This window comes from Vicugna pacos, chromosome 1 (assembly GCF_048564905.1).
Source record: "Vicugna pacos chromosome 1, VicPac4, whole genome shotgun sequence".
NCBI classification, from domain to species: Eukaryota; Metazoa; Chordata; class Mammalia; order Artiodactyla; family Camelidae; genus Vicugna; species Vicugna pacos.
In genome coordinates, this window is record NC_132987.1 from 2,753,755 (window position 1) to 2,781,111 (window position 27,357).

A 27,357-nucleotide genomic window follows, 5' to 3' on the forward strand; every position below is an offset into this window, starting at 1 on the left:
GAGAGGTCTGCCCTCCGCACCTGTCTTGCAGGGGCTGGAATATGCCCCCCCAAACCTGCCACATTGGCATAAGGGTTATTTTGAGCTGAAAGAAACAGCCGCCTCTGTCCTCCATGTGGAAATGGTGCAGAGCAGGTGGCTTCTCCCAGGCCCAGGTCAGGGTGTCCACCCCCCACCCCCGGAAGCCCAAGGGCACACGTGTGGGAGTGCTTTTCAAGGAGACTCCATCTGTAGGCTTCTCTCAGAGGGTAGACCAGGCAGTGCGAACTGGCCCACCCTCCCAGTGCAGGGGGTGCGCTCCCTGCTCTCAGATGGATGCAGACACTCCTCTTGATAAGGATGGGAGGCAGCGAGGGCAGCTCTGCACCCACTTTCCAGAACAGAGCCCAGCTTATGGGCGGATGGGTTTCCAGCGGCATCTGTCCACTTGAAGCTGCGTGTTTCTGACGGTTGCTTAGTGATGGGCCCCTTCTCCCGTCGTGATCAGCTCCTCAAAGTAGAGGAGCTGGTCAACCTCAAAACAGTCGCTGGCACGAGGCACCACTTTTTCCAGAGCTGACCGGACCTCTGCCTCGCTGGCTTTCCGCTGCCTGGCGCTCTTGAGGCAGCTGTAGACCTCCTCAAACGCGTCTGCCCCCAGCTTCTGCACCGCCGACCTGCCCGACAAAGACCAAGGACAGTTACAGACCGCCGTCACCTGCGAGAAGATGTACCACTGGCCTCCGGGTCTGCAGATGCTTGAGTCTGGGGTCCAGGAAACTGCAGATACGGAGGGACAACTGCTCTTTGAAATTATTACTTACACAAGTAGTACTGTAACCCTGGGGTTTAGGGAAAAAACAAGAGCTTGCATATTCAGCAATATTCTACCAATACTTCTTGAATGTTTGTTACATGCCAGTTACCCTTCTGGGAACTGTGATCACAGCATTAAACAAGCCAGGCAGATTCCCACCTTCATGGAGCTCAGTGCCTCCTGGAGTGGACAATAAACAGATACGAAACAAAATGCACACAGAAGAACACAGGTGGTGCTGAGTGTGAAGAAGGACAGCGACCTAGGGTGGGAGAGAGGCAGGTGAGGGGCCGGGCCACCTTCTCCAAGGAGGTGTCTTGGAGCAGAGACGCACAGGAAGTGAGGCCAGTATGGGGAGGGGGGGCGGGATGAAGGGGAGGGGACCTTGAGGCTCAAACACGTGGGAGAAGCATCCAGAAGGCTAGTGTGGCTGGAGTCAGGTAAACAGGGAAGAGGATGGTTGGGATGTGAAATCAGAAGGCACAATAATGAGAACAGTGAAGTGACAATGAGGAGCGAGAGGCTGAGGTGGGGAGAGGGAGAGGCCTGCGACGCACACCCACCTGACCTTCACAGCAGCGCTGGGAGCAGGGTGGGGTGGGGGAGGCATGTTTTAAATCCCCTGTTTCACAGAGGGAGGCAGAAGCTGAGGCTTAGGAGGGTAGTGTAACCCGGCTGGGCTCCCCCAAGGCCAGCGCTCGTCTCCGAGCTCCCCAGTCCTGGTCCGTGTGTGGTCACCTCTGGGAGCGTGACAGTCATATGGACACACCTGGCAGATTGATTTTGCCTGTTTCGCCCGATCTCCAGTCAGGGCCACAAACTGAAGGCCGAGGGGCGAAAGCTGGCCCAGGACACGCTTTGTCGGGTCAGCACCATATTCCATTTTCTACCATTTTATTGGTTTTTTTTTAAATTAAACTTTTTTGGGGGCTAGGTAATTCGGCTTAGTTTATTTTTCAAGGAGGTGCTGGGGATTGAACCCGCGACCTCGTGCCTGCTGAGCAGCCCTCGGCCCCTGAGCAGTGCCCTCCCCCTGGTGTTACTGGTATTTTTAACACTTGAATGTGGAAGTCTTCGGGCCGCACCTACGCTCTGCACCCTCCAATTTTTCCTCCCCTTCGCTCACCCCGACCCCATCATTTCACACCAGGTGGCTTCTCATATTTTGTCCACCTGCCTGACACAAGGGCGTTTGAGGTCTCTGAGTTTCGTTCCCCGGTTCAAAACTGCTAACAGCTCCACACTGTCCACAGAACCCACGTGCCCACACTGACCTGATCATTCCTCCATCAGATATTTCGCTTTTTTCACAATAACACTGTATGGACTTTTGCAACATAGCTTTTTCGTTTCAGGGAATATTTTCTGGCATCAAACTTCTAGAAGTGTGGCTAATTACAGGGTGTGTCCACCCTGTGAAAACCCTTATATTGAATCCTTATGATTCACGAACTTTTCTGTTTACGTATTGATCAGAAAATAAAACATTTTGTGAGAATGGACTAGGTCAGTGTGTATATAATTGTCCCTTGGTAACTGCAGGGGATTGGTTCCAGGAGCCACACAGATACCAAAACCCAAGGATGCTCAAGTCCCTGCTGTAAAATGGCACAGTGTCTGCACATACCCTTCTCAGAGAGGTTACTTATAATACATAATACAGTGTAAATACTATGTAAATTGTTGTAAATACAATGTAAATGGTACATAAGCTGTTGCTGGTTTGCAGCAAATTCAAGTTTTGCTTTTTGGAACTTTCTGGAATTTTTTTTGTTTCCAAATATTTTGATCCCTGCTTAATTGAATTCATGGATGCAGAACCCAGGGATACCAAAGGCAGAGTGTAAATAATTTTATAACTTTAATGTTGAAGAAATGCTTCTTTAGTCTTCATTTCAACAGATCTGGTGAAAAGAAAAATCAGAGGTTGGTTTTTTTTTTTTCCCAGAATTTTTAAAGCATGTAATGCTGACAATAACACTGAAGGCACTAATTGTGGACTCCATTCATTTTATAAGCTTTTGTTGTTCAGCGCTATTCAACCCTGTAATCCCCAGAACAGGGGCCGGGGTTAGGTACTGCGGCATATAAAGAAAAAGTAATTGATCCTGCATTCGTTCAGAGGCTTGTAATTATCATGTAAGGTGCATGCATTTTAAATTTGAACGAGCATTCTTCTATTAGTTTAGAGCTTGCAAAATGCTTTTACATTCATTATCTCGAAGGACCCTTGTGAACTAGGTGAGACATTGAACATTCACCTCCATTTCACAGACGAGAATAAGGACGCTGACTTTCACAGACTCACACAGCCTGTGTTTGATGGAACCTGAACTCAAACACAGGTCTTGGAACGACAAGTGACTGGCAGCCCAGGGGCCCCACGGCTCCAGCCTGTGTAGGTTTTCCACGTCTGGCAGGAGATTAGCAGGTCTGATCCCAGGAGCCTCACTCACATCCCCAGTCGCCTCGGCCACTCCCAGAAGCCCAAGCTTTCCTTGGCTGACGTTTCCCAAACCCAGTCACTCCCCGAGTCGCTGCCGACTTCAGCAAGCTGCCTGCCCTCCTTCCTCCAGGTCCCACGTCCCAGGCATCCTCCTATCCTCGTGACTTCAGTATCCCTGGTCACTCACATTTTGGACTGTCTCATTTCCAATGGTCATTTTCTTTACGCCCCTCAGTTGCCAGTTCCCATGACCATGCCCGTGATCTCACCAGCACTGCGCTGCCTCTGGAATTGACTCCACGTCCTTGACTCCATAACCCTTCTTTATCCTCCTCCACCATACTTACTCCAGCGACTCCTCTAATTCCCGGTCCTTTCAGTCCTTTGGCTCTACCATCATGATGACAGTCACTCCCTTTGTGTCCTCATGTCTGCACTTCCCCTTTCCTCAGTTACATTTCAGGGTCCTTGATTATAACCGCCACCTTGCAAACGCCCTGGACTCTTTCATACGCAGTCTCCCCTCCTCACTGTGTCAGGCTCCTTTGGCAAAGCCGTAATGGTTAAACCCAGACATCCACCTGTTTTATGCTTACATCTAAACCACAAAACCTTCCTGGAGAAAAACCCCCAATTATGCCAACAGGTCTCATTTAAATCACTGATGGTCATAATTCAGAATGGCACTCAGCTCTGCCCAGGGGCCCTGCTCACTTCCGTGGGGTTCTCACTTCCCACTGATCAAAACCACTGTTTCACCCTTTCTTCTTTATCCTCTAACTTGCTAAGACCCCGCATTCTCAGCGGCTGACTTCACCTGATATCTCCTTGAGAAAATAGAAACAAACTCCTGAAACTTCCCTCCTCTTCCCGGTGCTGAAACAATACCCCTGCCTGCGTCGGGGGCCTCGCTTGGCCTCCCCTCCTCCCCAGTGAAGGGGCCACCCCTCCAGTAAAGATCAGACGCTCCCCAGGTGCTCTGGATCCTGCCTCGGCACCATCTCAGGGACTTCCTTCCTCCTTCCTCGTCACCAGTCCCCCCCGCCCCCGCCACGGGAGCATCGCCACCAGAGAACAGGCGCTAATACACCCTCTCTCAAACAGGAGCCCTCAGCCCACCCCGCCCCCAGCCTCGCTCCCACCTCCGCTGCTGGCAAAGACCCTTGGCAGAGTTACGCACGGTTGCTTTTCTACTTTCCCACTGCCTTGGCCTTGGCCCTCACTTCTTGCGATGACCTTCAGGTGGCCACGTTCCCGGTCACTTTCCGGACGCGCCTTACTTGAGGTTTCAGCATGTTCAACAGAGCTGAGTTCTCTCTTCTTAAAACCCTCTGTGGTTGCCTGCGGGGACACGGCCTCCACACCACTGGCTTCCTCGTAGCCTCCTCTGCTGATGCTTCTTCCTCCTCGTCTTGGCCTCTACACTGAGACTAAGTCCCAGACCCCCTGTCATTTCTCCATCTTCACTCTTGCCTCTGTGAGCCCAGGCAGCCCCAGGTCTTCAACACCCTCGGTGGCTGAAGGCTTCCTGTGTCCCCTCTGCCCTTCACCCAGAACTCCACGCTAGAGAATCAACTGTCCACTTGACACCTCCTCCCGGATGTCCAAGGGGTGGCTCACTCAATGTCGATGAAGCCAAAAAAGAACTTTTAATTACTACCTCCCACCCCCTAAAAATACCTTTCACCACGCTTTCTAGGACCCAGTCACGTCTTCAAGCCGAGGGATTCTTGAGGCCTTGCTTTCTCTTTCTCATTAATTCTATCAGCACCAGAAATGCTTGCAGTGTTCTTTAAACTACGTGTGATGCAAATCAGCTTGTTCTCTTGTAATTTCCAGTCCATCCTGGACTCACACATGGAGTGACAGTCTGTAACTAACACGTAGCCTGTGCCTCACATGGCACCTGCCACGTGTAGCTTCCCAAGGGGCCTGGACGACAGCCACCCGGGTCCATAGCCCACTCAGTGAGACGGGCCCACTCACCACATGTGGGGATGTGGGGGCAGTGTCATCTGCTGTGACAGTCTCTACCCCACCCCCCACGTTCTGTCCTCATCCTGTGCGGATTGGTGGCAAGTGGTCTGGGGACTGGGACATCCTGACAGTACCCCTGAGAACATGCTGGAGACGCCCCCACCAAATCAAATCCTACTCCACCTGCTTCTTTCTGTCTGCCTCCCCTGCCAGCACACATTCCAGCCCCTGCCATCTCTCCGCTGGCCCTCTGCAAGGTTCCATCCATCACTCAACAATTCACTTTCCACATGCGAGGCCAGTGTGAACTTTGACAAATGTAAATCAGTCTGGTCACCTTCCTGCCTAAAACAGACTCCTATATTATAACACTGGGGTCTGGTCCCTCCTGTACCCTCACTTATCAGTCTCCTGCCTTCCTCCACCAGCCTCTTCTGTCTTGTCCACCATCTGTCTTAGCCTCTAGGCTCCAATCACATCCACCTCCTTTCTGTTCCTTAAATACAAGCTTATTCCCACCTCTGGGCCTTTGCACGAGCTGTACCCTCTTCCCTGGAATGCTTCTCCCTTTGATCTTTATGTGGTCGCCTCTGTCTTGCCCTACAGATCTCAGCTTCCATACCACCTTCTTGGAGAAACCAAACTTGCCTCCCCAGTCTAAAGCAGCCACCCCGTCACCTTCCATAGGGTCACACCACCTGAACTGTCTGCACAGCATGTGTCACTCACTGGTATTTTTCTTCTTTTTGTGTGTATGTTTCCTGTTGGCCTCTCCCTACTCCCTGAGTCAGCAGACAGATTCCACACAGGAGGACCCAGGACCTAGAACAGGACAGGCCCACAGGAGGTGTCCAGGAAATACTTGTGCAGGGAAAGAATGACCCAGGCAGCCATTAGCACCGTCAGTGTCTCGTGAACGTTTCCAGCAGGGAAAACCAGGGAACGCCCGATGGAGGGGAGGCGGCACCATCTAACTTGGGCTGTAACAATGGGAGGGAAGCCAGGTGGGAGCCAACTGTGGTGGCACCAGGACACCAGCCAGGTGGCCTGGCAGGTGAGGAGGATGCGTGAAGGAGAGGGTGAGAACCACACGAACATAATGTGACAGAAGCCTGAGAATTCGATTCATAATATCAGCCACTGATGGTAAAGAGGCCCCCAAAGTCACCAGAATCTACAGTGAACAGTTCCTGTGTCTCCTCTGTGCCGGGTCAGCCCACTCAATCCTCAGAGCAACCGTAGGGACAGAAATGACGGTTATTCCCATTTGACAGAGGAGTAAACTGAGATTGAGGACAGTATTAAGCTACTTGCCCACTGCCACAGAGCTGTCAAGTGGCAGAGCTGGAATATGCGTTCCCGTAGTTTCATTCCAGGGCTCGTTCTTTTCATCACTATGATATGGACTTTGGATTCAGAGAGACCAGAGTGGAATCTTGGTTCTCCCTTTCCCTGGCTGTGTGACTCTGGGCCACTTAATTCACGTCTCTGAGCCTTGGGTTTTTCATATTTAAGTGGCAGTTACACATGCAAACACACACACACACACAATCTTAGCAGAGTTACCTGTCACCTACCAGGAACTTGAGAGCCATTGTTTTACTCTCAGGGGGAGGGTATAGCTCAGTCGTAGAGCACATGCTTAGCATGCACGAGGTCCTGGGTTCACTCCCCGGTACCTCCATTAAAAAATAAAGTGAAAATTAAATTAAGTTAAAGAAACTAAAAATAGCATTATTTTTTTTTAAAGATGCTCAACCATAAATATAAATAGCAACCCCAAACTAATGGAAGCAACTTAACCGTGACAGTGAGTCACTCAACACTGCTTTACCATTGTGGACATTAATTACTTTCCTAGGGAATTATACAGTGATCCTACTTCAGTTTAACTGGAAACTTCAAACAATTTTGTAGTTCTACCACCAGTTAAGGTACTATTTTAAATATTTTAATCTTTTCTAGCTGAATTTGAAAAAACAATGACACAAGAAGGCTGGTGTCACAGTGGGAGTTAAAAAAAAGTAATTTTGTAGAAATAATCATGAAAAAATAATTTTGTAGAAATAATCATGAAAACTTAATTTAGCAGAAAGCATTAAGAGAACATAGATTATTCTTCAGGCACAGTTTTAAGGAAACCTTGAAAATGATTTTACAGAATATAAGAAATCCCTGTACATGAACTATGTATGCGGCACTGCGGGAACAGAACGGTGCGTGAGTTTCCCCTTTAATACCGCTGTCGTAATGATCGCGGGCGCTAACAAGCGCCAGGAGCCTTCATTAGAGATGGATTCTGTACCCCTTCTCCCCATATCCAGCATTTCAGCTGGCTGTCTCTGAGTCTGGTGGGCAGAGATAGGACTGGCTCTTCACAGAGACAGACAGCTGCACTTCCTGTGCTCGGGTGACATGCGGCACCTGCAGTGGGACATGTGATTTTCAGGCCCCTTGCTGAAGATGGTGCTTGCCTTCTGCTCAGTGCCCTGGGCAACAGAATCTTGTTTGTGGGGTGCCCTGCAAAAGCTAACCATTCCTGCAAGGGTTACTTTATTTGTGATCTAAACATCCTCCTGTGTTCATAATCACAGCAAAGGTAGATGGATAAACTCACTGTCTAAAATGCAAAATTCATCTAGGTACATGCTTTTAAGAGACACACCTAAAACATAGGGCACTGAAAAGTTGAGAGTAAACAAATTTTTTAAAAAGATGTGCCAGGCAAGTAATAACCGAAAGAAACCTGGGGTATCTATATTAGTATGAGACAAAATAGATTTTAAGAAAAAAAGCATTATTAGAATAAAGAATGCCACTAGATAATGAAAACAGTTCAATTCACCGGGAAGAAATAGAAATTCTAAGCCAGCCTGCATTTAATGAAGGAGACTCAGAATACCTAAGCACAGCAGGGAGCGACCGTCAGCTCTATCATTTAAATGTAGGATTTCAATACACCTTGTTCAGTTGTTGATGGAAAAGCATCTGAAAAAATAGTGATGATGTAGAAAATCTGGATACGCTTAATAAGCTAACTTAACAGACAAATGTGGGACCCTCTCCCTCCCTGATGATTAGAGAATCCGCATTCCTCCCAGACTCTCACGTAACAGCAACAAAAACTGACCACGTACCAGACAACAATTCAAGTCTCGACACATGTCACGTAACTGACTTTACACAAGATCTAGTTATGAGGCCAGGATGCAACTGTTAGAAATCCGTGACAAAGATATGGGGTAAACATTTCTGTGTTTGTAAATGTGTTTATTCTAACTAAACTGTGGGTCACTGAAGAAATCAGGCAGGCCATGAGCAATCTCATTTTAAGACCAAAGAAAAGTGACGGGTGCCCCAGCCTTGCAAGAGTGCGGCGGGAATTTACTGACACTCAGAAAACGTGCTGTAGGATTTCTGCAGTGATGCGTTCCGGTATCTTAGGAATCGTGAAACAGAAAATTCTGCGTAAGGGGACTCTCTTGCTGTTGTCTAGGATGTGAACAGAGAGGGGGTGCTCCTTGTGCTGCTTATGTGGGAAAGGGCTCTAGGTTTGTTTTTCCAGAGGGAGGGAGGGAGGAACCACCCTTTCAGTTAGGTGGGTATCTCAAAGAAAAAGAGCTTACATTTTCAAATGAAAGAAATGTACATTTTAATTCTTTTCCAGCTATTTTGTCCTATGCCCCATAGCCTTGATCTATTTTATCCTCTTGTTCAAAGTATTTTTTTATTGTTAGTAGTACTAGTATTGGGGAGAGGGAATTAGGTTTATTTACTTATTTACACTGACAGAGGCACTGGGGATGGAACCCAGGACCTCATGCGCGCTAAGCAGGCACTCTACCACTGAGCCACGCCCTCTGTCAGGGCGTTCCTAGAGAGCTCCGCCTTCTCCTGCTCACGAAGCTTCTTCCTTCTCTCAAGTCCAAAAAATGCTCTGGTGGTAATAGTATCTTGTTGCTTTCAGTAACAAGTTCACGATTCTTCCCTACGGCTTTGCCCCTAGTGTCCCGTGAGAAATAAGGGGCCCTCTTAGGGAAAGGAAGCTGCTTGTGAAGTCAGGCTCCAGAAGTTCAGGAAAGGATGCCCTGAACATTCTACCGGCTTCATGTCTCCACTGGAAGGTCTGGCGGGCATCTTCCAGTTACCGCGCCCAACTCAACTTCTCATCTCCCTACAAGAACATCCTCATGCCGCAGCCCTGCCTGCAACTGCTCGTGCCCGCCCCAGCCTTCCAATGTCTCAGGCCAAAAGCCTTTGAATCATCCTTGATTCGTCTCCACCACACTCCAGTAGCCTGGTGTCTCTCATAATCAGACCAGTTATAGAATCCTATTGGCTCTATTTTGAACCTGTATCCAGGACCCCCACTCCTCACCACCTCTACCACTGCCACCGCCGTCCAGCTGCCCTGCTCTCTCGCCCGACTGCTTCCACAGCCTCTCACCTGGTCTCCTGACTCTACCCTCACTCCCTGCAGCCCGTTGTCAGTGCAGACCCCTCCCTCCTCTGCTCAGCCCTCCCACGGGCTCCCCAGCCCCCTCAGGGTGATGTCAGGGTCCACCTGGTGGTCAGCAGTATCCTGAGTGATCTGCCCACGATGTCCTTCCAGACACACCTCTAGCCTCCCTCCTTCCCTTCCTCCCCACACTCCCTCCATCCCAGCTACTTTGACTTCCTCCATCTCCCTGAACTCACTGGGCACGCCCCTTGCCAGGGCCTTTGCGCTTGCTGGTCCCTCAGACGAGAAGGCTCTTTCCCCAGAAAGCCACGTCTCTCCTCCTCATCCCCTCCGTGTCTCTGCCCTCGCGTCATCCAGACCACCCTCCTTAGAACTGTAAACTTTACCCCCGTCCCACACTGCCTGTCCGCCTCCCGTGCTTAGTACTTTCTTCTTAGCACTTGGTTACTGTGGGGCATCCTCAGCTTTATGATTTGCCAAGCAGCCCACTGAAAAATAAGGTCCATGGGGCAGGGGTTATTTTCACCTTTTTTTGTTCACTGATCCCACTGCTCGGAACTGTGGCGGACACTAAGCAAGTACACAATAAATGCTCATTAAGATGAATGAACAGATACCTTGAAAGCCAAATAAGAAAGGAATATGGTGATGTTATACAATTTTATTTGAAAATATTTGCATCCTGCACTATTTACAATAGCCAAGACATGGAAACAACCTAAACATCCATAGACAGAGGACTGGATAAAGAAGCTGTGGTACATTTACACAATGGAATACTACTCAGCTATAAAAAAGAATAAAATAATGCCATTTTCGGCAACATGGATGGACCTTGAGATCATCATTCTAAGTGAAGTAAGCCAGAGAAAGAAAAATACCATATTATATCACTTATATGTGGAATCCAAAAAAAAAGAAAAGACACAAATGAACTTATTTACAAAATAGAAACACTCACAGACATAGAAAACAAATTTATGGTTATCGGGGGGGAAAGGGGTGGGGAGGGATAAATTGGGAGTTTGAGATTTGCAGATACTAACTACTATATATAAAATAGATAAACAACAAGGTCCTACTGTATAGCACAGGGAACTATGTTCAGTATCTTGTAGTAACCTATAATGAAAAAGAATATGAAAAGGAATATACTTATGTACATGTATGACTGAAACTTGATGCTGTACACCAGAAATTGACACAGCACTGTAACCTGACCATACATCAATAAAAAAAGAAAAATATAATAAACTAAAAAAAGAAGTATGGAAGCTTTGAAAAGCCCTGTAAGGTACCAAGGAATCATCTAATGGAACATCTTCCTTTTACAGACGGGGACAGTGATTCCAGGATGAGGAGGGTCCCCCAGTGGTGAGCACTGGACTTCAGAGAGTGGGTCCTAACTAGGCCTCCACTGTGACGGGCATACATGTGAAGTAAATATAAAATAAGTAACTCCCTTGCCTCTCCTTCTGTTCACTGAACCCCACTAAACAACGCACCATGAAACCTGGACCACTTGGTGAAGCCCTCCTGGCTGACTTACCAGTATGCGTCCCTTGGGCAATTCAAACCACATTTTTCATTTCTCAAAAGTCACGTTCAGCCCAGCTTTGCTGAAGCAGAAGCAAAGATTGGAGGATAAAATAGATTTTCTAATCAAACATAAGAATAATTCGATTTGCAGGGGAAAATGAAAAGAACTCACGAAGAGAAAGAAATCAGCACAGAAATATGTTTGGGGGAATTTCTCAGAGTGAGGGTGAGGTCGTATAATTGGGGAGCTAGGGTTTCCTTGGAGAAGTGAATTTCAGAAGCGGCCTTTCCTTTGATGAGATTCTGCAAGGATCCCTCCGTGCCTAAAGTCCAGTCCATCCTCTTCTCCACCAGGCCTCCTCCTAGGCCACTATGAACCACTGAGCCCAGCTCAGCAAGGCTCCCACACCCTTGACACCTAACCAAGCGCCCCCGGGAGTTTTTCATCCACTGACCCCTCACCCCCAGCTGCCCCCGTTGTATTCAGAGCTGAGTTCAATCTGTCTCCCCATTGCAACGGTCTTGAGGAAAGTCTTGTGGTTCTGTCCGGCGCAGTTTTTCTTGGGCAGCTTCACCTCTCAACGCCAGAACGTCCCTGGTCCCCATGTTACAAGCTGCCCACAGTCAGAACAGCTGTGTCCTGGTTACCCTGGCCTCTGTGCCACCCAACAGGAACATAACCCCAATGGTGCCCTGTTCCACGGTCACAGAGTCCCGGTTTGGACACTGAGTCACATGGTCACCCACATGTGATGTGGAACTTACTGGCTGCATTGTCATCGAGGCCCTCAATGATCAGAGGACCTGCTGGACTTAAAGCTGGTTTACAGCAATTACAGCGGACAGAAGGGACCAGACTCCTTCCATGAGGACACTCCTCTTTAGTCCTGACCCCCGAGTCAGGGTTACCTTGGATTTGTCCCAAATTAAAATGTTTCTCCATAAATAAAAAAATGGTGATTTTCATCACTTCGTCTCTCCATCACGTTCGCCTGTGGCCTTTATTAAACCTCTCCCTTGGTGACTGCAGATGGTTCAACAAGCACATTTCCCAGCAATGTGATGTGCATTCTGGGGCCAGAACGGGAGGGAGGAGAGAGAGGCCGGCGAGGCCAGCGTGCACAGGCCTTGGGAAAACAGCCAAGATCAGGGAATCACTATGTTGTTCTCTGCTGCATCCCACTGAAGGACTGAAATCTGCTGCGGGAAAAGCCCGGGGCAGGGGGCCTCCCCTACAGCCTCCTACCGGGGAAGGAGGGTTTCTGCTGGGTTTCTCAGATGTCTTCCATCCTAACGCCAGAGCAGGAGGCCCTGCGCTAAGGGGAGGTTTGCCCAGTGGTTTGGGGCAGTGGCTTTTTTAGTTACTTCAACTTATTCGAAAATATCTTCAAGAAGCCCTTGCCCTACAGAGCTTTCCCGGGTCCAAAAGGCAGGGCTGGGATCTGCAAAGTTAGCGGGCAAATCTCATGCTCGGGCTTCACACACAGATGGGCTGCGGGGAGGGCAGGTGGGGAAAGGGTTGGATTAGAGTCACCTCCAAATTTCCTCTGCCGGAGGAGGTCTAAGATTCCGCCCTCTGCTCAGTTCGTTCATCCCATTTTACAGGCAGGAAGGTTGGGATGAGGGGAGAGCAAGGTCACTGGGGGGAGCGGGGCCTTCTGACTCTGAGCCCTCAGGATGGGGTCTGCAGGGTAGGATGGCCAGTTTGGGAAAAAAGGAACAGGCATCAGAAGGATGCACCATCCCTGCCACTCAAAGCGCCATCCCACCCGCAGCCTCGCATCTCACAGGAGCTGGGCAGAAAGGCACAAGCTCTGACGCACCCTAGGCCTGCCGAATCACAGCCTGCGTCTAACCAGACTCCAGGTGATGTGAACGCACTGCAGAGAAACACCGGCTGGAGCTGTGGACCACGCCTGGAGCAGCGGGACTCCAGAAAGCGTTTCACGCTACGGGCTCTCTTTTGAAGAAAATTCTGATGCTTTTATGGGATCAGGCCAGCTTCCCAATCACCTCCCACCCCAGCACCCTCTACAGAATTACTCAGCTTACTCGAGTTTAAATCTGATCAGAGGAATAAGAAAGGGACCGCCATCAATTTCAGGCTGACTCTCTCTCTCTCTCTCCCTCTTCTTCTCTTTCCTTCTCCCTAAGCCTCTGACACACAGCTTTGCGTTAATAATAATCTTGGATTCATAACACACTCTCAGCAGCATGTTTGTCTGAGGGGAGGACACTGGCCTTGTGTGGGTTGGAGATTACGAATACAGTGTCTGGCAGTTTGCTGGGTCTGTCCATGTCTGCCCGACTCCTAATTCCGCATCAGATAGAAGTCTCTCTGCTTAAATAAGCAAGAAACCTCTTCCCCTTCAATTTGGGAAATACTGTATTCTAATTTTATCTTACTGATGATGGTCTAGGAAGTGACATCCAAGCATAAACCCGTGTTAATAATTTTCCCCTTTTCTTTGTATCTGGGGCAGGTACCGCAGAAATCATTTGTGTGAAAGAAAGTTTCGATTAGTTCTAATACATGGGTCGGGAAGAAACAGGAAGAATTAAATTGCAGGTTTTAGTTGAACTGTAGGAAATTGCCACTTTTACAAGGTTAAAAGAAGTCACATATTGACAACTGCATTTAGTCAAACTAGTTAGAATGTTTCAGTTAAGAACTTCTTGACCTGAGAAATATTAAGGGAGTTGAAAGTGCTATTGGCGGAGGCTGGGTTGTCTCTTTCTTTGGAGAAAGCTTTTCGAAGTTGGGGCAAACACTTTGAAGGGGAGGCTCCCACCTTCACACTGTGAGCGGGCAGGGAGGTCAAGTCTGGTTATAGATTCAGGGTGAATGTATGTGTCCTTGAAGGAGGCTTGTAACCGTCAGAATCTGTGAAACCTACCAGCGGCGACACAAGCCAGGGTAAGTCTCCCTCCTCCTTCCTTGCTGCCGCCAGGTGCCATTGGTACCTGAACCCCGATGGGAGTGAGAAGAGGAAACGTCCCGCCTCCCCACGGCAGCACCATCCTGCAGCCTCGGGAAGTGTCAGAGTCTTGTCCCTTTTTTGGGGAACTGTCACAGTGACACTCTGGGCATAATTCTACAACGGCCAGATGGCATCACGGTGTAACGACGTGTTTCAGTGTGCTGACCCGGGACCACACTTTGAGCTGAAGGGAGGAGCCACGTCTTCCTCCTCGTGAGGATGTGTTGAGCGCCTTTAAGGCAGCTTGGCACACAGTCGGCATCAATAACTGTTTTACGTCAAATTTTAAAATTTGTTGAACAAATGACTTTTAAAATCCAATCACATGAACAAAAACTGAAGACATTACGTTACAAATCTTTGTGGATTATGAAAACCAACTTGGCAATAAATATCAAGGGTCACATCCTATGAACCAGCAATTGTAATAAAAGCTCACACCCTGTGAACCCGTAATTACAAAACATCATCTTAGAAAAGAGACTGAAATTTGAAAACCACATGAGGTAGAGAAATGTTTAAATCAACATTACACATGAGTTGGAAAAATGAAAACAACTTCAATACTCAAGAGTAAACTATGATATTTTAGAGAAATTAATGATACTTTGGGGAACATTCAGTAACATTGGGAAATGCTCAAGGTGGGGGAGAAAAACCATAACACTAATGATCTGCCTATAAAAAAAAATCTTAGCATTACATCACAAAAATGTCCCAAGTTTTTCAAAACTCCGCCAAAGTAGTGTTTGTAATGGCTGTAGAATGTTGTATTGGCTATACATCAGGGAAGTTACTCACTGTGTTTTATAACTACACACACGTACAGACGCCCAAAACCCCACACAGCTGGGGTAACACGGGCGCCGGCCTTCCTCAGTTCACAACACAAGCTAGAGAGCCCCCCACACTAGCACACACAGACCCCCCTCCGGGCTTTTTCCTGCCGTGACACGGTTCCTCTGCCGAGATACGGGGGTCGATCTTTCAGAACAACTTTTATTGACACTTACAGCTATTTATAGCTTTTGGCTATTAAACAATCCCGCAAGAGATACCTTTGACCTACATTTTGTGCATTGATGCAGGTATGTCTGTGGGATGAATACTGAAATTGCTGGATAAAAGAGACTGTTCATTTTTAAAGGTTGAATAGACATTGGCAAATTGCCCTCCAAATTGTTAGACCAGTTCACGCTGTCCTGAGCACTGCATGGAGGTACGGCTTTGTGTTAGAGTGGAAACAGTGGAGGGGGTGTGTTTGCGCATATCTGGGACAGAGCTCCCGACCCCCAGCAACACCATGGCACGATGTGTACCGGGCCCCCCTCCCTCCCCTCTGCCTTCCTTCCCACCTTCCTGACTTTTTCCTTTCTTCTTCTTTCCTTCCTCCATGCTTCCTCCCTTCCGCCATTCCGTTCTGCCTCATTATTTTACCTAATGGGAGGAGAGACGGGGCAAATGAGAGTGAAGGCCACTGAAGAATTCATGTCGTGCTCAGAGAATTAGAAGAAGGCGGGAAACGGGCTTCTCTGGCAGCAGAGAGCTCCCTTGGGCAGGATGACGCCCAAACCTGACCTGCACAGAGGGGACGGGCATGGTCGCCACCCATGGACCACACGCAAACCTGCGGGTCCTTGCTCTCATGGACACTGTGAGGGGATGGATGTGGTCACCAACCTTATTGTGGTCATCACTTAAGATATACAAGCGTCAAGTCACCACGCTGGGCGTGTTAAAGAGTAAGTGGGGCATGTTCACAAATGTAAGCTTTTACTGAGCAAAAATGGATTTGACTTGATGAGAAGTGGTGAGGGGCCTCCAGTGATGGGGGCTCAGGGACAGACTGTACCAGGGAGGTGGTGGCAAAGAGGGGGACAGGACTGTGATCCATGGTCCTTAGGCTTCAATTTCATGATCTTAGGGTGTTTACAGGATGCGATTTTTGGTTTGCTTATGTAGGTGGTAACAGCATTGGAGCCACATCAGACTAACAACCTGCTATTTAGTGAACTTCCACATGCGTTAACTGTACACAGTGTTATCTGTCAAATATGTCTCAAGAAAGCCAGAACTAAAGCCAGGAGCAGGACGTTGTAGGGAAAGCCCAGAAATCCGCAGTGGGGACAGTCAGATACGGGGGAGGACAGTTTGGATGTGTGTTTCTAATGTTCATGGGCACAGGATTCATTGGGGACTCCTCGTTGAAGAGGCAGATTCTGCTTCCGCAGGTCCAGGGCGGGCCTGAGAGCATGCACTCCTGGTGGGCTTCTGGGTGAGGCGGTGCTGCTGATCTGGGGCCACCCTTTGATGAGTGGGACTTTGCTGACAAAGCCGCCAGCCAGAAACAACAGGCAGGAGCATGAGCAATCTGTGGGGAAGACAGTGAGCACCACTGTTCAGAGCTGGGGGTGCCCCCTGCAAATGCCGCAAGGTGATACAGTAATGGCCAGCTCAGTCTGTCCCGACTGCTTCATCCACCAGATGGGGCCTGGCCCACGCCAGCACAAGGACAAACAAACGCGGCATCAAACCCGTGCTGACTCTCTCCACCCTTACAGGAACCCTTAACTTTAAGTCAGATCACAGTTTGTTTGCTTCACGTCCAAAAGTCAGTAATAACTTCTGCCGCACAGAGTCCTTCTGTTTCCTTGATTCTCGTGATACCTGGGGTTGCTGATACTGTCCTAGGTTTAAGGGACAATGACCTGCCTTTGGTTCAGTCTTGAGGGCTCCCACAGCCCCCCAGCTGGAGGCAAGGAGGCCCTGCCCCCTCGTTCTCTTTATGGTTCAAGAAGAACAAAGTGGAAATCTTGCCCGAAGGCCCAGCATTAAAGTGTGTAGCTTCAGCCTGGATTTACAGCATCACAACTTTCTATGGGATTAAACTAGCTGAAAGCTCCTCCGCAAGCTCCCCTGTTCCCCCAGGATGTTTCCTGACGTGTTACATTCTGGCCAAGCTTAGGTTGTTAATGTGTGTTTCAGGAACCAGCATGCTTTTATTTTTATATTTGATTCTTCCGGTGCGTTAACGTCTTTGCCAGTGGTCCTTGCAAATCAGGAAAAGTTCAAATGCTAACTGCAAAAATTCACCAGCTGCACTTGATAGGAATATTTTCTGCCTCTCTGGTCCAAGCCAGACAGTGCCTGATGCTGGCAGAGCTAGACGGTCCCTCTCTCAGCTCCTGCCTAAGGAAGGGTACGGGCTCTGACGATGCCCTGAACACATGCGTGCACACACACACACATAAACACAATCAATTTCGAGCAAGAGCCTGGGCTTGGAGCCTTAGGAAAACTACTTAATGCTTCTCCCTTTCGAAACATAAGCGAGAAGACAAGACAGACCAGCACAGTCTTAAGAACTTCGTCACCAGAGGTCCCCCCTGCATTTATACCCAGAAAGGTGTTTGCATTTAAACACGGGTTTCACGTGAGTGAAGGCTGGGGTGACAGAAAAGAACAAATCTGACTCCGTATCAGATCTGTTCCTTTGGCTTTAACCCTGTGCCCTGTTTTCTAGGCTTAGTCTTGCTAGCTCTGCACCTTTTGTAAAAGAAAGTTGCCTTTAGCCTGAAATATACAGGAGAGCCTGTTCTCTGGGCTCTGACCTTTAAGGATATTACCACTTTTGCACTTACATAAAGATAACAAGTTGCAGAAAAGAGAATAACATTTGTTTTGTTGGAGGTTTTACAGGGGCACCATGACCTGACCCAGGTGGACGGCTGCAAGAACAAAGATTCCTACACCAGGAAGTTTGCAACAACCAACCACACCCCCTCCCCTTTTTAGTATAAAAGGAGCCTGAATTGTCTTAAGTAAGATGGTTCTCCAAGACATTAGTCTGCCATCTTCTCGGTCTGCGTACTTTCAGAATAAAGTCACTATTCCCTGCCCCAACACCTCATCTCCCGATTTTTTGGCCTGTAGTGCGGCGAGCAGAATGAGTTTGGACTTGGTAACGCTGGTTCCTCTAAAGCCCCGGGGACATGCAGTGTCAACTTTCGGACCGATAGATACAAATTAAGGATTAACAAGAAAAATGTCTTAATTTGCTTATATTCACTTTAAATTTTGCTCTAATTAGGGATCATTAAAGCATGTGATGATTAGCAATTAGGTTGTTTTTATGCTTGATTCATGCTTTCATTTGCATTAAGAAGTTCTATTTGTGGAGAAAAATCAAAGAGGCCTGATGTTTCTTTCCTTTTTTTGAGACATTAGGCTGTCGGCCCAGTGTGTTTATATTAGCTGCACAGCGGCCGTCGACCTCGTGTATGAGAGAAAACCAACCGCTCCTGGAGAGTTACATTTATACGCACACTCACAGAAAGCCGCACAGAAGTTTATGCCTCCGTCTGGAAAAATTCAGGGAAACGGGAACGTGTAAGCTTACAGTCAGGCCTATCCTGGGCCCACTGAACAGAAGCCAAGGCTCTTTTCCACCAAGGATGCTGAAGGAACCGCTCAAGTTTCCTGGAGAAGCAAGAAGCACATCACTGCATCTGCTCCGAGGACGCCGTTGATGTGGGCGGCCTGGCAAGCTGGGCTGGTTATTAAGCCATTGCCTCAGCCCCAAACCTCTCTTCCGCACTTGGCCTTGGGAGCCTGGCCCCACTGCAGCTTCGGCCCCTGACAGCTCGGCCAGCGGGGAGGTGGGAGGGAGGCAGGTGAGCTGGAGGATTGACCCCGGGCCCCGCAGCAGCAGGTGAATCATGTCTGGTTTCTCCTCCACCTCCAACCTCACTGCGACCCCTCACAGACCCCAGCATGGGGGGCTGGCACCTTCTTTTTCTGAAACCTTGACACCACCCCACGGAGCTCCCCACGAGCTCAGAGCCACCAGCACGAGCCCAGCAGTGTCTCCTCCCTGGAGGCCCGAGTCTCGGCTCTCCAGGCCCCTCGTCCCTGCAGCTGAGTTTTCAGTCCCCGCCTCTTCCTCCGTTAGTCCCGACCTCAGAGGGAGAAGCTGTTTCCTGCACTTGCTACTGCGTGATATTCCAGTGTCCCCCTCTGAGTTTTTAGTCCCTACGACCTGGGTAACAAGTCAGAATTAAATTCCCTCCATGAAATAGTTGGTGTGCCCTCTTTCAGCCTTCTTGGAAACGGTGGAGGCCTGCTGGGAACAGGACTTCTAAAGCGACAAATACGTCTGGAAGGCTGTGGTCCGAGGCCACTTTTGCTGGCTATAAGTGGGGTCTCCGGAATCAGAGGGAGCACGCAGCTCTTCTTAAAACTGAAGGTGTTTATGCTTGAGATGAAACTGAATTCTCTCTAGCCAAGAGATGTGCTTATGTGTACAAAGCAAAGAACAACACGGTAACTCCTGGAGGAAAACCGAACAAAACCAGAGTAACCTGGGGAAAGGGAACTCGTGCTCACGGAAGCAGCAGCGTGGTTTGTGCCAACTTCCGAAGCAACCTTCCCGCTAAGGCCACTGGACGCAGAATCCGTGTGATGCTGTACCCCTTAAGGATTTAAACTAACTGAAGAGTAAATAGATAAAAAGTGTGGATTTGTCCTCTTGTTAAAAAAGAAAAAAGTTGGTGTGGCATCTTTCTCCTAACGGGGCCCTGACTGGTACAAAATCCAGTGGGGTTCCTTTCCAAGATGAGCTTTGAGCACAGAAGATGTTCTGATAAGGCCTGTTGTGTAATTTGACATTAACTCGGTGATAGGTCGGATGACATGGTCCTTACTGGAAACCAGAGGCGAGCACTGGACAGTCTCTTGATGGGTGTTTCATGGGCGCCCACCTCCAGCTTCCGCTACCCACCCTACAACAAACACGATTACAGGGTGGGGGTGGTGTGTACAGCTGAACTCCTTAACACAACACACACACACCACACTTGACCTGCACAGAGAAACTGGAAGAAAGCCATGAGAGATTTCTGGAGCTGAATCTGGACCCACAACCAGAACCCGGGCGTGGGGAGGTGAAGTTAATCCTATGTCATTACCAGAATTAACGCCAGCAGGGCTGGGTGGGTAGCTGACACTTACTTCCCTGTACAGTGGACTAAAACATAAAGGCGCCTTGACTGGAAATACTTTTAAATAAGTGGGGGAAAAATCCAATTCATTTATTTTTAGGAAAAGTACAACGTTGAAGGGCTGCTCGGTTCAGACGTCAACCCAGAGGGCAAAACCCTTAGCTGAACTTCACACGAAGACGCCCCTGTTGTCCTGGGAGACAAGCGAGCGTGTGCTGCACCCGACCCGGCTGGGCAGGCTCCTGGGGCCTTTCGCTGGTGCTGGTTGAAACAGCAGGACTGCACACGTGGAAACGCAGGGAATGGAAGACGTCCGAGGGGCTGTTTGTCTGTGACTCGGTGAGGACTGTAGAAACTTCCCGTGTCTTGCCTCTTGTCTACTGCGCTTGCCTCTAATTTTTCATCTTCCTATTTAAGCCACTGTGAAAGGGACACTCGGGAGCCCCTTAGGGCTTCTGAGACTGTGGGCTGAATCGCCCGCCCCCACTCTGGGGACGAAGGGACCAACTGGAGCTCGCGGTGCTTGTGAAAGACGCAGACGCTACAGTTATGGAGCTGAGCGGCTGAACGTTCATTTTACAAACATCCAGTGTCTCCTTAAGAAACAGCCGCAGCCAAGAGCAGATTCGTCAGAGGAAGGGTCCCCGCCGCTGCGCTCAGCCCGACCCCGCGGCACCGCAGGCTGCCCGCCGGACCAGCGCTCAGGACGCTTGGACGCGGGGGCTGCTCTGCCCACAGGCCGAGGCCTGGAGGAGTCTCCCTGCACGCACGGAGGGAGCTCTCACAGCTGCACCGCCCGACCAGGCGAGGAAGCGGCTCCACCATCTCTCACAGTTTGGACGCTGTGCATTCTGAGTCAGCCAGTTCCCGTCACATCTAGCACAGAAACAGCAGCTGGACAGCCATCAGTGTGGCAAGCAGTGCTGCTGAGATGGGGAGGGGGCGGCGGCTGGAGGCTGGGGTAAGAAAAGCCTGTGATTGGGCCCCCCATCCCAGGCACCATGTGCATCACTTCACCTATGTTATCTAACTATTGCCACTCTGGGAAACAAGCATTGTTATCCACTTTGTACAGATGAGAAGATTAAATCTGTAGATAAATAAATAAGTAAATAAGATTTAAAGAGGTAAAGCAATTGCTCAAGATCTTAGAGCTGTTTAGTGGCAGAAAGTCAGAGTTTGTACCTGGGTGTCCTTTTCAGGGCAATCACACATCCTCATCCAACTCCCTCAGGGCCCCTCCCCGTTTTGGCTTTCAGTGCCTTCTCTTGGGTGATTAAAATTTTATGGGCAACACATGAAAAGATGTTCAACTTTGCTAAATATCAGAGAAATGCAAACCGAAACTACAATGAGGTATCACTTCACACCAGTCAGAATGGCTGTCATTAAAAACTCTACAAAAGATAAATGCTGGAGAGGGTGTGGAGAAAAGGGAACCGTCCTACACTGCTGGTGGGAATGTAAATTGGTGCAGCTGTTATGGAAAACAATATGGAGATCGTATGGTATTTTTCTTTCTCTTTCTAGGTTACTTCACTTGGAATGATGATCTCCAGGTCCATCCATGTTGCTGCAAATGGCATTATTTGATTCTTTTTTATGGCTGAGTAGTATTCCATTGTATAAATATACCACAACTTCTTTATCCAGTCATCTGTCGATGGACATTTAGGTTGCTTCCATGTCCTGGCTATTGTAAATAGTGCTGCTGTGAACATTGGGGTGCATATATCTTTTCAAATTAGAGTTCCCTCTGGATATATGCCCAGGAGTGGGATTGCTGGATCACATGGTAAGTCTACTTTTAGAAAAACAATACAATCTTTAGTAGGCAATAGCTAAACTGCTCATAAGTGAGGCCCCCCAACTGAGTCCTGAGAAGTCACCTCTGGGCCCCGCTGTCCCTTATAAACACCTTGCCTTAAGCCCCCCATGAAAACCTTCTGCAGCCCCACATGTTATCCAGAGAAGACAAACTTACAGTTCTTCCCAAACTTCCCATAAGCCCATTTTCCTTAAGTCTAATCACAATTTATATAGGGGATTATTCAGATTAGTGAGCAATCTTTTAGAAACTGGAGGATGCCATAAGGAAGAAACCCATTTGTTTAATGCCCAAGTAATCATTCATTCATCCACTCACTCATCCTTTACTTACTGAGAACTTAATCTTTGTACAGAGAACTCAGCAGTGAGCCAGCCAAAGAATCCTTTCTAAATCATCTCAGTATCTTTTCTCTGTGGACAAAATGCAATAAGGAAATTATACCATCATAGCTACCTTCACACTCACATTTCTGAACCTGAGGGGAGTTTTCTCTGTGATGCTCTTTCGTCTGTCTGGCAGAGATGCACCTCCTCAGTTAATTTACTCACCACCCTTCCCTCCACTGAGGCAGATAACAGTGTCACACACACACATGCAAATTACAGAGCATTTGTCTTATATGCAAATAAGCTAGTCCGTGAAGACCCCTGGCATGATAGGGGGCTAACAACCCCTCACTGTCTGGGAGTTGTGTTTCATGACAATACTTCCCTGGGCTATTGTAGCAGGGGGAGGGGACGTTGTTCGATGGTGTCTCAGCCAATGTCATGCTGTTCACGCTTCTGATTGTGGGAGACCAATTTCAGCCTGGATCTCAACCAGGAAATGACTCTTTTTATGACTTTCTAAAGTAATCTAAGTAACAGCTTCAGAGACAACTTGTGTTGCTTTGGTTTTTCCCAAAGACTGATTAGGAAAGAATGTACACCAGTGAATTGTAATGTTTTCCCCACTACCATGACAGGCAAAATATTCGCACAGAGACCAGGAGTCCTGATATTACAGTGAACTAAATGCCAAGCAAATAGCAGCAAGCATTCTGGAGGAATTAAGTAGCACTTAGCGTTTTATAAGTGCATCGGACGCTGCATGAGTTACAAAAACCAACCAATAGTGACTGCACTTAAATTGAATCTTGAGAATCCTTAGGTGCAAATATAAATAAGTTTTATAAGTTATAAAGGGCCCTGAAATAAAGAGTAGATCACCTCTGTCCAGAACAGAGTGGGGCATGCAGAAGACCACCAGCAGGTATGTTCTGTATAAAGAGGAGAAAATCTAGACTGACCTGGACATACTGCAGTCACACTGCAAAAAGGTAACACCAAGTCTTGGGGAGGGAGGTGGAGATGGACCGTGCTCAGTCCATCTTGTCTGCTGCACCCTTTCATTTAGCCATCAGTTAGCCATCAGAATTCTACATTCATAAATTGTTCACATGCAAAAGGGTAAGGCTGATCACATTCAGCAGATATTTGAGAAGTTTTTAGGCAGTTCTGAGTTAAGAAACCCCTCCATGCTTTAAAATATCGAGATTTTCCGGGCTACACTGGATCAGAGGCCACCTCCTGAACACAGGCAGCCGCCCCAGCAGAACCCTCACCGGAGGCTGGTGAGGCTCCACGTCCAGTTGCTAGTGGATGCTTTCTGCATCCTGCTTTTCTTAGGACATCTATCACAGTGCTGGTACTTTAACACCCCTTGATTAGGAGTTGGCCAGAAAAACAGAAAGTCAGAACATAATTAATGCCTGGCAGTAGGGAAACATACTCATCAAATCAGCCAAGGGCAACCCTGTCATTTATTCCTCAGAGAATTCAAATCAAAATCTGCCTTCAGTTTTGCTCTTATCCCTTCTTCAAGGGTCACATATTTTTAATAAAAATAAGGGAGAGGCAAACATTTAATTCTAATTAAAATCAACAGACTGTAAATTCTCTAGGTACTCCCAGTCTTCCTTCTGAGTTCAGTTAGACCCTAGAAGACCACGTGGTGGAGTCCATCACAGGACAGATTTTCATCACCAAGGAAGCCACCATGATGAGCTTCACATATGCGTCTCCTGCAGAAGTATTGTCAAGGATGTGACTTCACTCCATGTGCTCTCTATAAACTATATGAAAGACAGAAGCTCTGTCTTCCCTGAGCAACCAGTAACACAGTCACATTCTGGATAATGAGAACTAGGGACTGCATCATGTTTCTCTTTTTGACTTGGCTTCCTGGAAGCTCAGAGCCACACTGTACACTCAACACAGCAGCTGTGGTCACACCTTGATGACCTGACTTTCTCCCTGAACTTCGTTTTCATTTTTTTATTAATTGAAGTATAGTCAGTTTACAATGTTGCGTCAACTTCTGGTGCACAGCACAATGCTACAGTCATTCATGAATATACATATATTCATTTTCATATTCTTTTTCACTGTAAGCTGCTATAAGATAGCAAATATAGTTCCCTGTGCTATACAGTATAAACCCGTTTATCTATTTTATATATACCAATCAGTATCTGCAAATCTCAAACTCCCAATTTATCCCTTCCCACCCTCTTCCCCTCTGGTAACCATAAGTTTGTTTTCCATGTCTGTGAGTCTGTTTCTGTTTTGTAGATAAGTTCATCAGTGTCTTCTTTTTCCTTTTTTTTTTTAAAAATTCCACATATAAGTGATATCATATGGTATTTTTCTTTCTCTTTCTGGCTTACTTCACTTAGAATGACAATCTCCAGGGACATCCATGTTGCTGCTAATGGCATTATTTGATTCTTCTTTATGGCTGAGCAGTATTCCATTGTATAAATATACCACTTCTGCTTTACCCAGTCATCTGGTGATGGTTGTTTCCGTGTCTTGGCTGTTGTAAATAGTGCTTCTATGAACACTGGGGTGCAGGTGTCTTTTTGAATTAAGGTTTCCTCTGGATATATGCCCAGGAGTGGGATTGTTGGATTCTATGGTAAGTCTGTTTTTACTTTTTTGAGGAATCTCCATGCTGTTTTCCACAATGGCTGCACCAAATTACCTTCCCACTAACAGTGTAGGAGGGTTCCCTTTTCTCCACAGCCTCTCCAGCATTTGTCATTTGTGGACTTTTGAGTGATGGCCATTCTGACTGGTGTGAGGTGATACCTCATTGTAGTTTCGATTTGCATTCCCCTGATAATTAGTGATATTGAGCATGTTTTCATGTGCCTATGTGCCTATTGGCTATTCATTGAAGAATTGCTCGTTCAGTTCTTCTGCCCATTTTTGGATTGGGTTGTTTGCTTTTTTCTTATATAAGTCATATGAGCTGCTTATATATTCTGGAGATTAAGCCTTTGTCAGTCTCATCGTTTGCAAATATTTTCTCCCATTCCATAGGTTGTCATTTTGTTGTACTTATGGCTTCCTTTGCTGTGCAAAAGCTTGTAAGTTTAATTAGGTCCTATTTGTTTATTTTTGCTTTTATTTCTATTGCCTGGGTAGACTGCCCTAGGAGAGCATTGCTGAGATGTATGTGAGATAATGTTTTGCCTATGTTTTCTTCTAGGAGATTTCTGTGATCTTCATTTTCTATACATATTATTTTATTAGCCTTATTGTGCACTGTATTTGATGTGAAAATGGATTAAATACACTTCTCTCAGGTGTTAGAGGCAAGCTCTGATCCACAAAGCATGCTCTTCATACATGTCAACTGGTTTTTTGATTTTCATGTCCTTTTGACAAAGAGTTAGAAAATAAATACATTTTTCAGCACAGTAGAATTTCAGTCTTCCGAAGGCAAAGACTATGTCTTCTGTTTCTCTCTTCACTCCACCATCCTCTGCAAACAGCAGGGGCTCAAGAAATGGTACTGAAGGCAGTGAGGACTAACACTGCTTATTGCGGCTTGGGGCCATATTTCTTGGCGTTTGGTGTAAACCGGGACTGGAACGTGATTCCAAAGTAGGAGGAGCAGGGTTGGAAGGTAATTGGAGAAGATCTCATGTCTCCAGTGAGCAGATTTCTCATCCTGGGGAGTCGAGCAGATGTGTAGAAATCCGGGCGCATGACCACAAGCTGTCCAGAGGCTCCCACATCAAGTGCCTGGTGGGGTTCCAGGGAGTGTGGCAGCATCGCCGCAGCAGGGACAACGCTGGGCCCAGAGCCTAGTGGACACTCATCCAGGAACAATGGCATGAACAAGAGACACAGGAGGCAGAGCCCTTGGCCGGTGCAGCCGCCTGCGCCTGTCAGCTGCGTGCTCCCTCCTGCCCTGCTTCTCTCCAGGCTCAGCCAGTTCTCGGCTTTTATCCATGATGAACATTATCATTTCCTGGGACTGGAACACCGTGGGTTAGAAGAAATACACTGGAAAACACTCCTTTCTTCTGTCCTCTTGTGAGAGGATGCAGGAGCAGAGGGAATTCCTTTGCCCGTCTCATTTCCACCCGGATGCTGGTGAGACAGGACCACATGTGCTCAGCTTCCTGCCGGTGCTGCTGTCAAGGCTGGGCCTGTGACCGAGCACTAGAGCAGGGCTCCGCAGCCCTGGCACGGCCCGCACGGCACAGCACAGGGGCCAAGAGGACCCATTCCTGCCTCGGGCATGATCAGTCTGTGGAGAGACCTAGATGATGGGTTGGAAAGATATCCCATGCTCACGGATTAGAAGAATTAATACTGTTAAAATAATCATCTTACCCAAGGCAGTCTACAGATTCGATGCAATCCCTTGTATAATAGCAATGGCATTTTTCATAGAACTAGAACAAATAATTTAAAAATTTGTATGGAAATCCAAAAGATCCCAAGTACTCAAAATCATCTTGAGAAAAAAGAGCAAAGCTGGGAGTTTCTCACACTCTGATTTCAAACTACAGAGCTACAGTAATCAAAACAGTGTGGTACTGGCACAGATACAGACACACTGATCAATGAGACAGAATACAGAGCCCAGAAATGAACTCACACTTATACAGTCAATTAATCTACAACAAAGGAGGCAAGAATACACACTGGAGAAAAGACAGTCTCTTCAGTAAATGGTATTTGGGAAAATGGAGCAGCTACATGAAAAAGAATCAAATTGGACTACTGTCTCACACCATATACAAAAATAAACTCAAAATGGATTAAAGACTTAAATGTAAGACCCCAAATCATAAAACTTCTAGAAGAGAATATAAGCAGTTTTTCTTTGACATTGATTTTAGCAGTATTTTTTTTTTTTTGGATCTGTCTTCTCAGGCAAGGGAAACAAAAGCAAAAATAAATAAATGAGACTACATCAAACTAAAAAGTTTTTGCACAGTGAAGGAAACTATCAACAAAATGAAAAGGCCACATCTACTGACTGG

The 27,357-nt window shown here is 47.6% G+C and overlaps 1 protein-coding gene and 1 pseudogene across 3 annotated transcripts in view; one reads left to right on the forward strand and one right to left on the reverse strand.

Annotated features, from left to right (window-relative positions):
• Nucleotides 1-454: 454 nt before the first annotated feature.
• The window catches only part of NEK11 (NIMA related kinase 11), a 215,160-nt gene continuing 188,257 nt past the window's right edge, over nt 455-27,357 (reverse strand). For all 3 annotated transcript variants that reach the window (XM_072971127.1, XM_072971142.1, XM_072971137.1), the window contains exon 16: nt 455-656. In XM_072971127.1, the coding sequence (XP_072827228.1) occupies nt 455-656 (202 nt within the window). The remainder of the gene's footprint in view (nt 657-27,357) is intronic.
• Nucleotides 15,799-19,685, forward strand: LOC116280214 (large ribosomal subunit protein eL33 pseudogene; annotated as a pseudogene).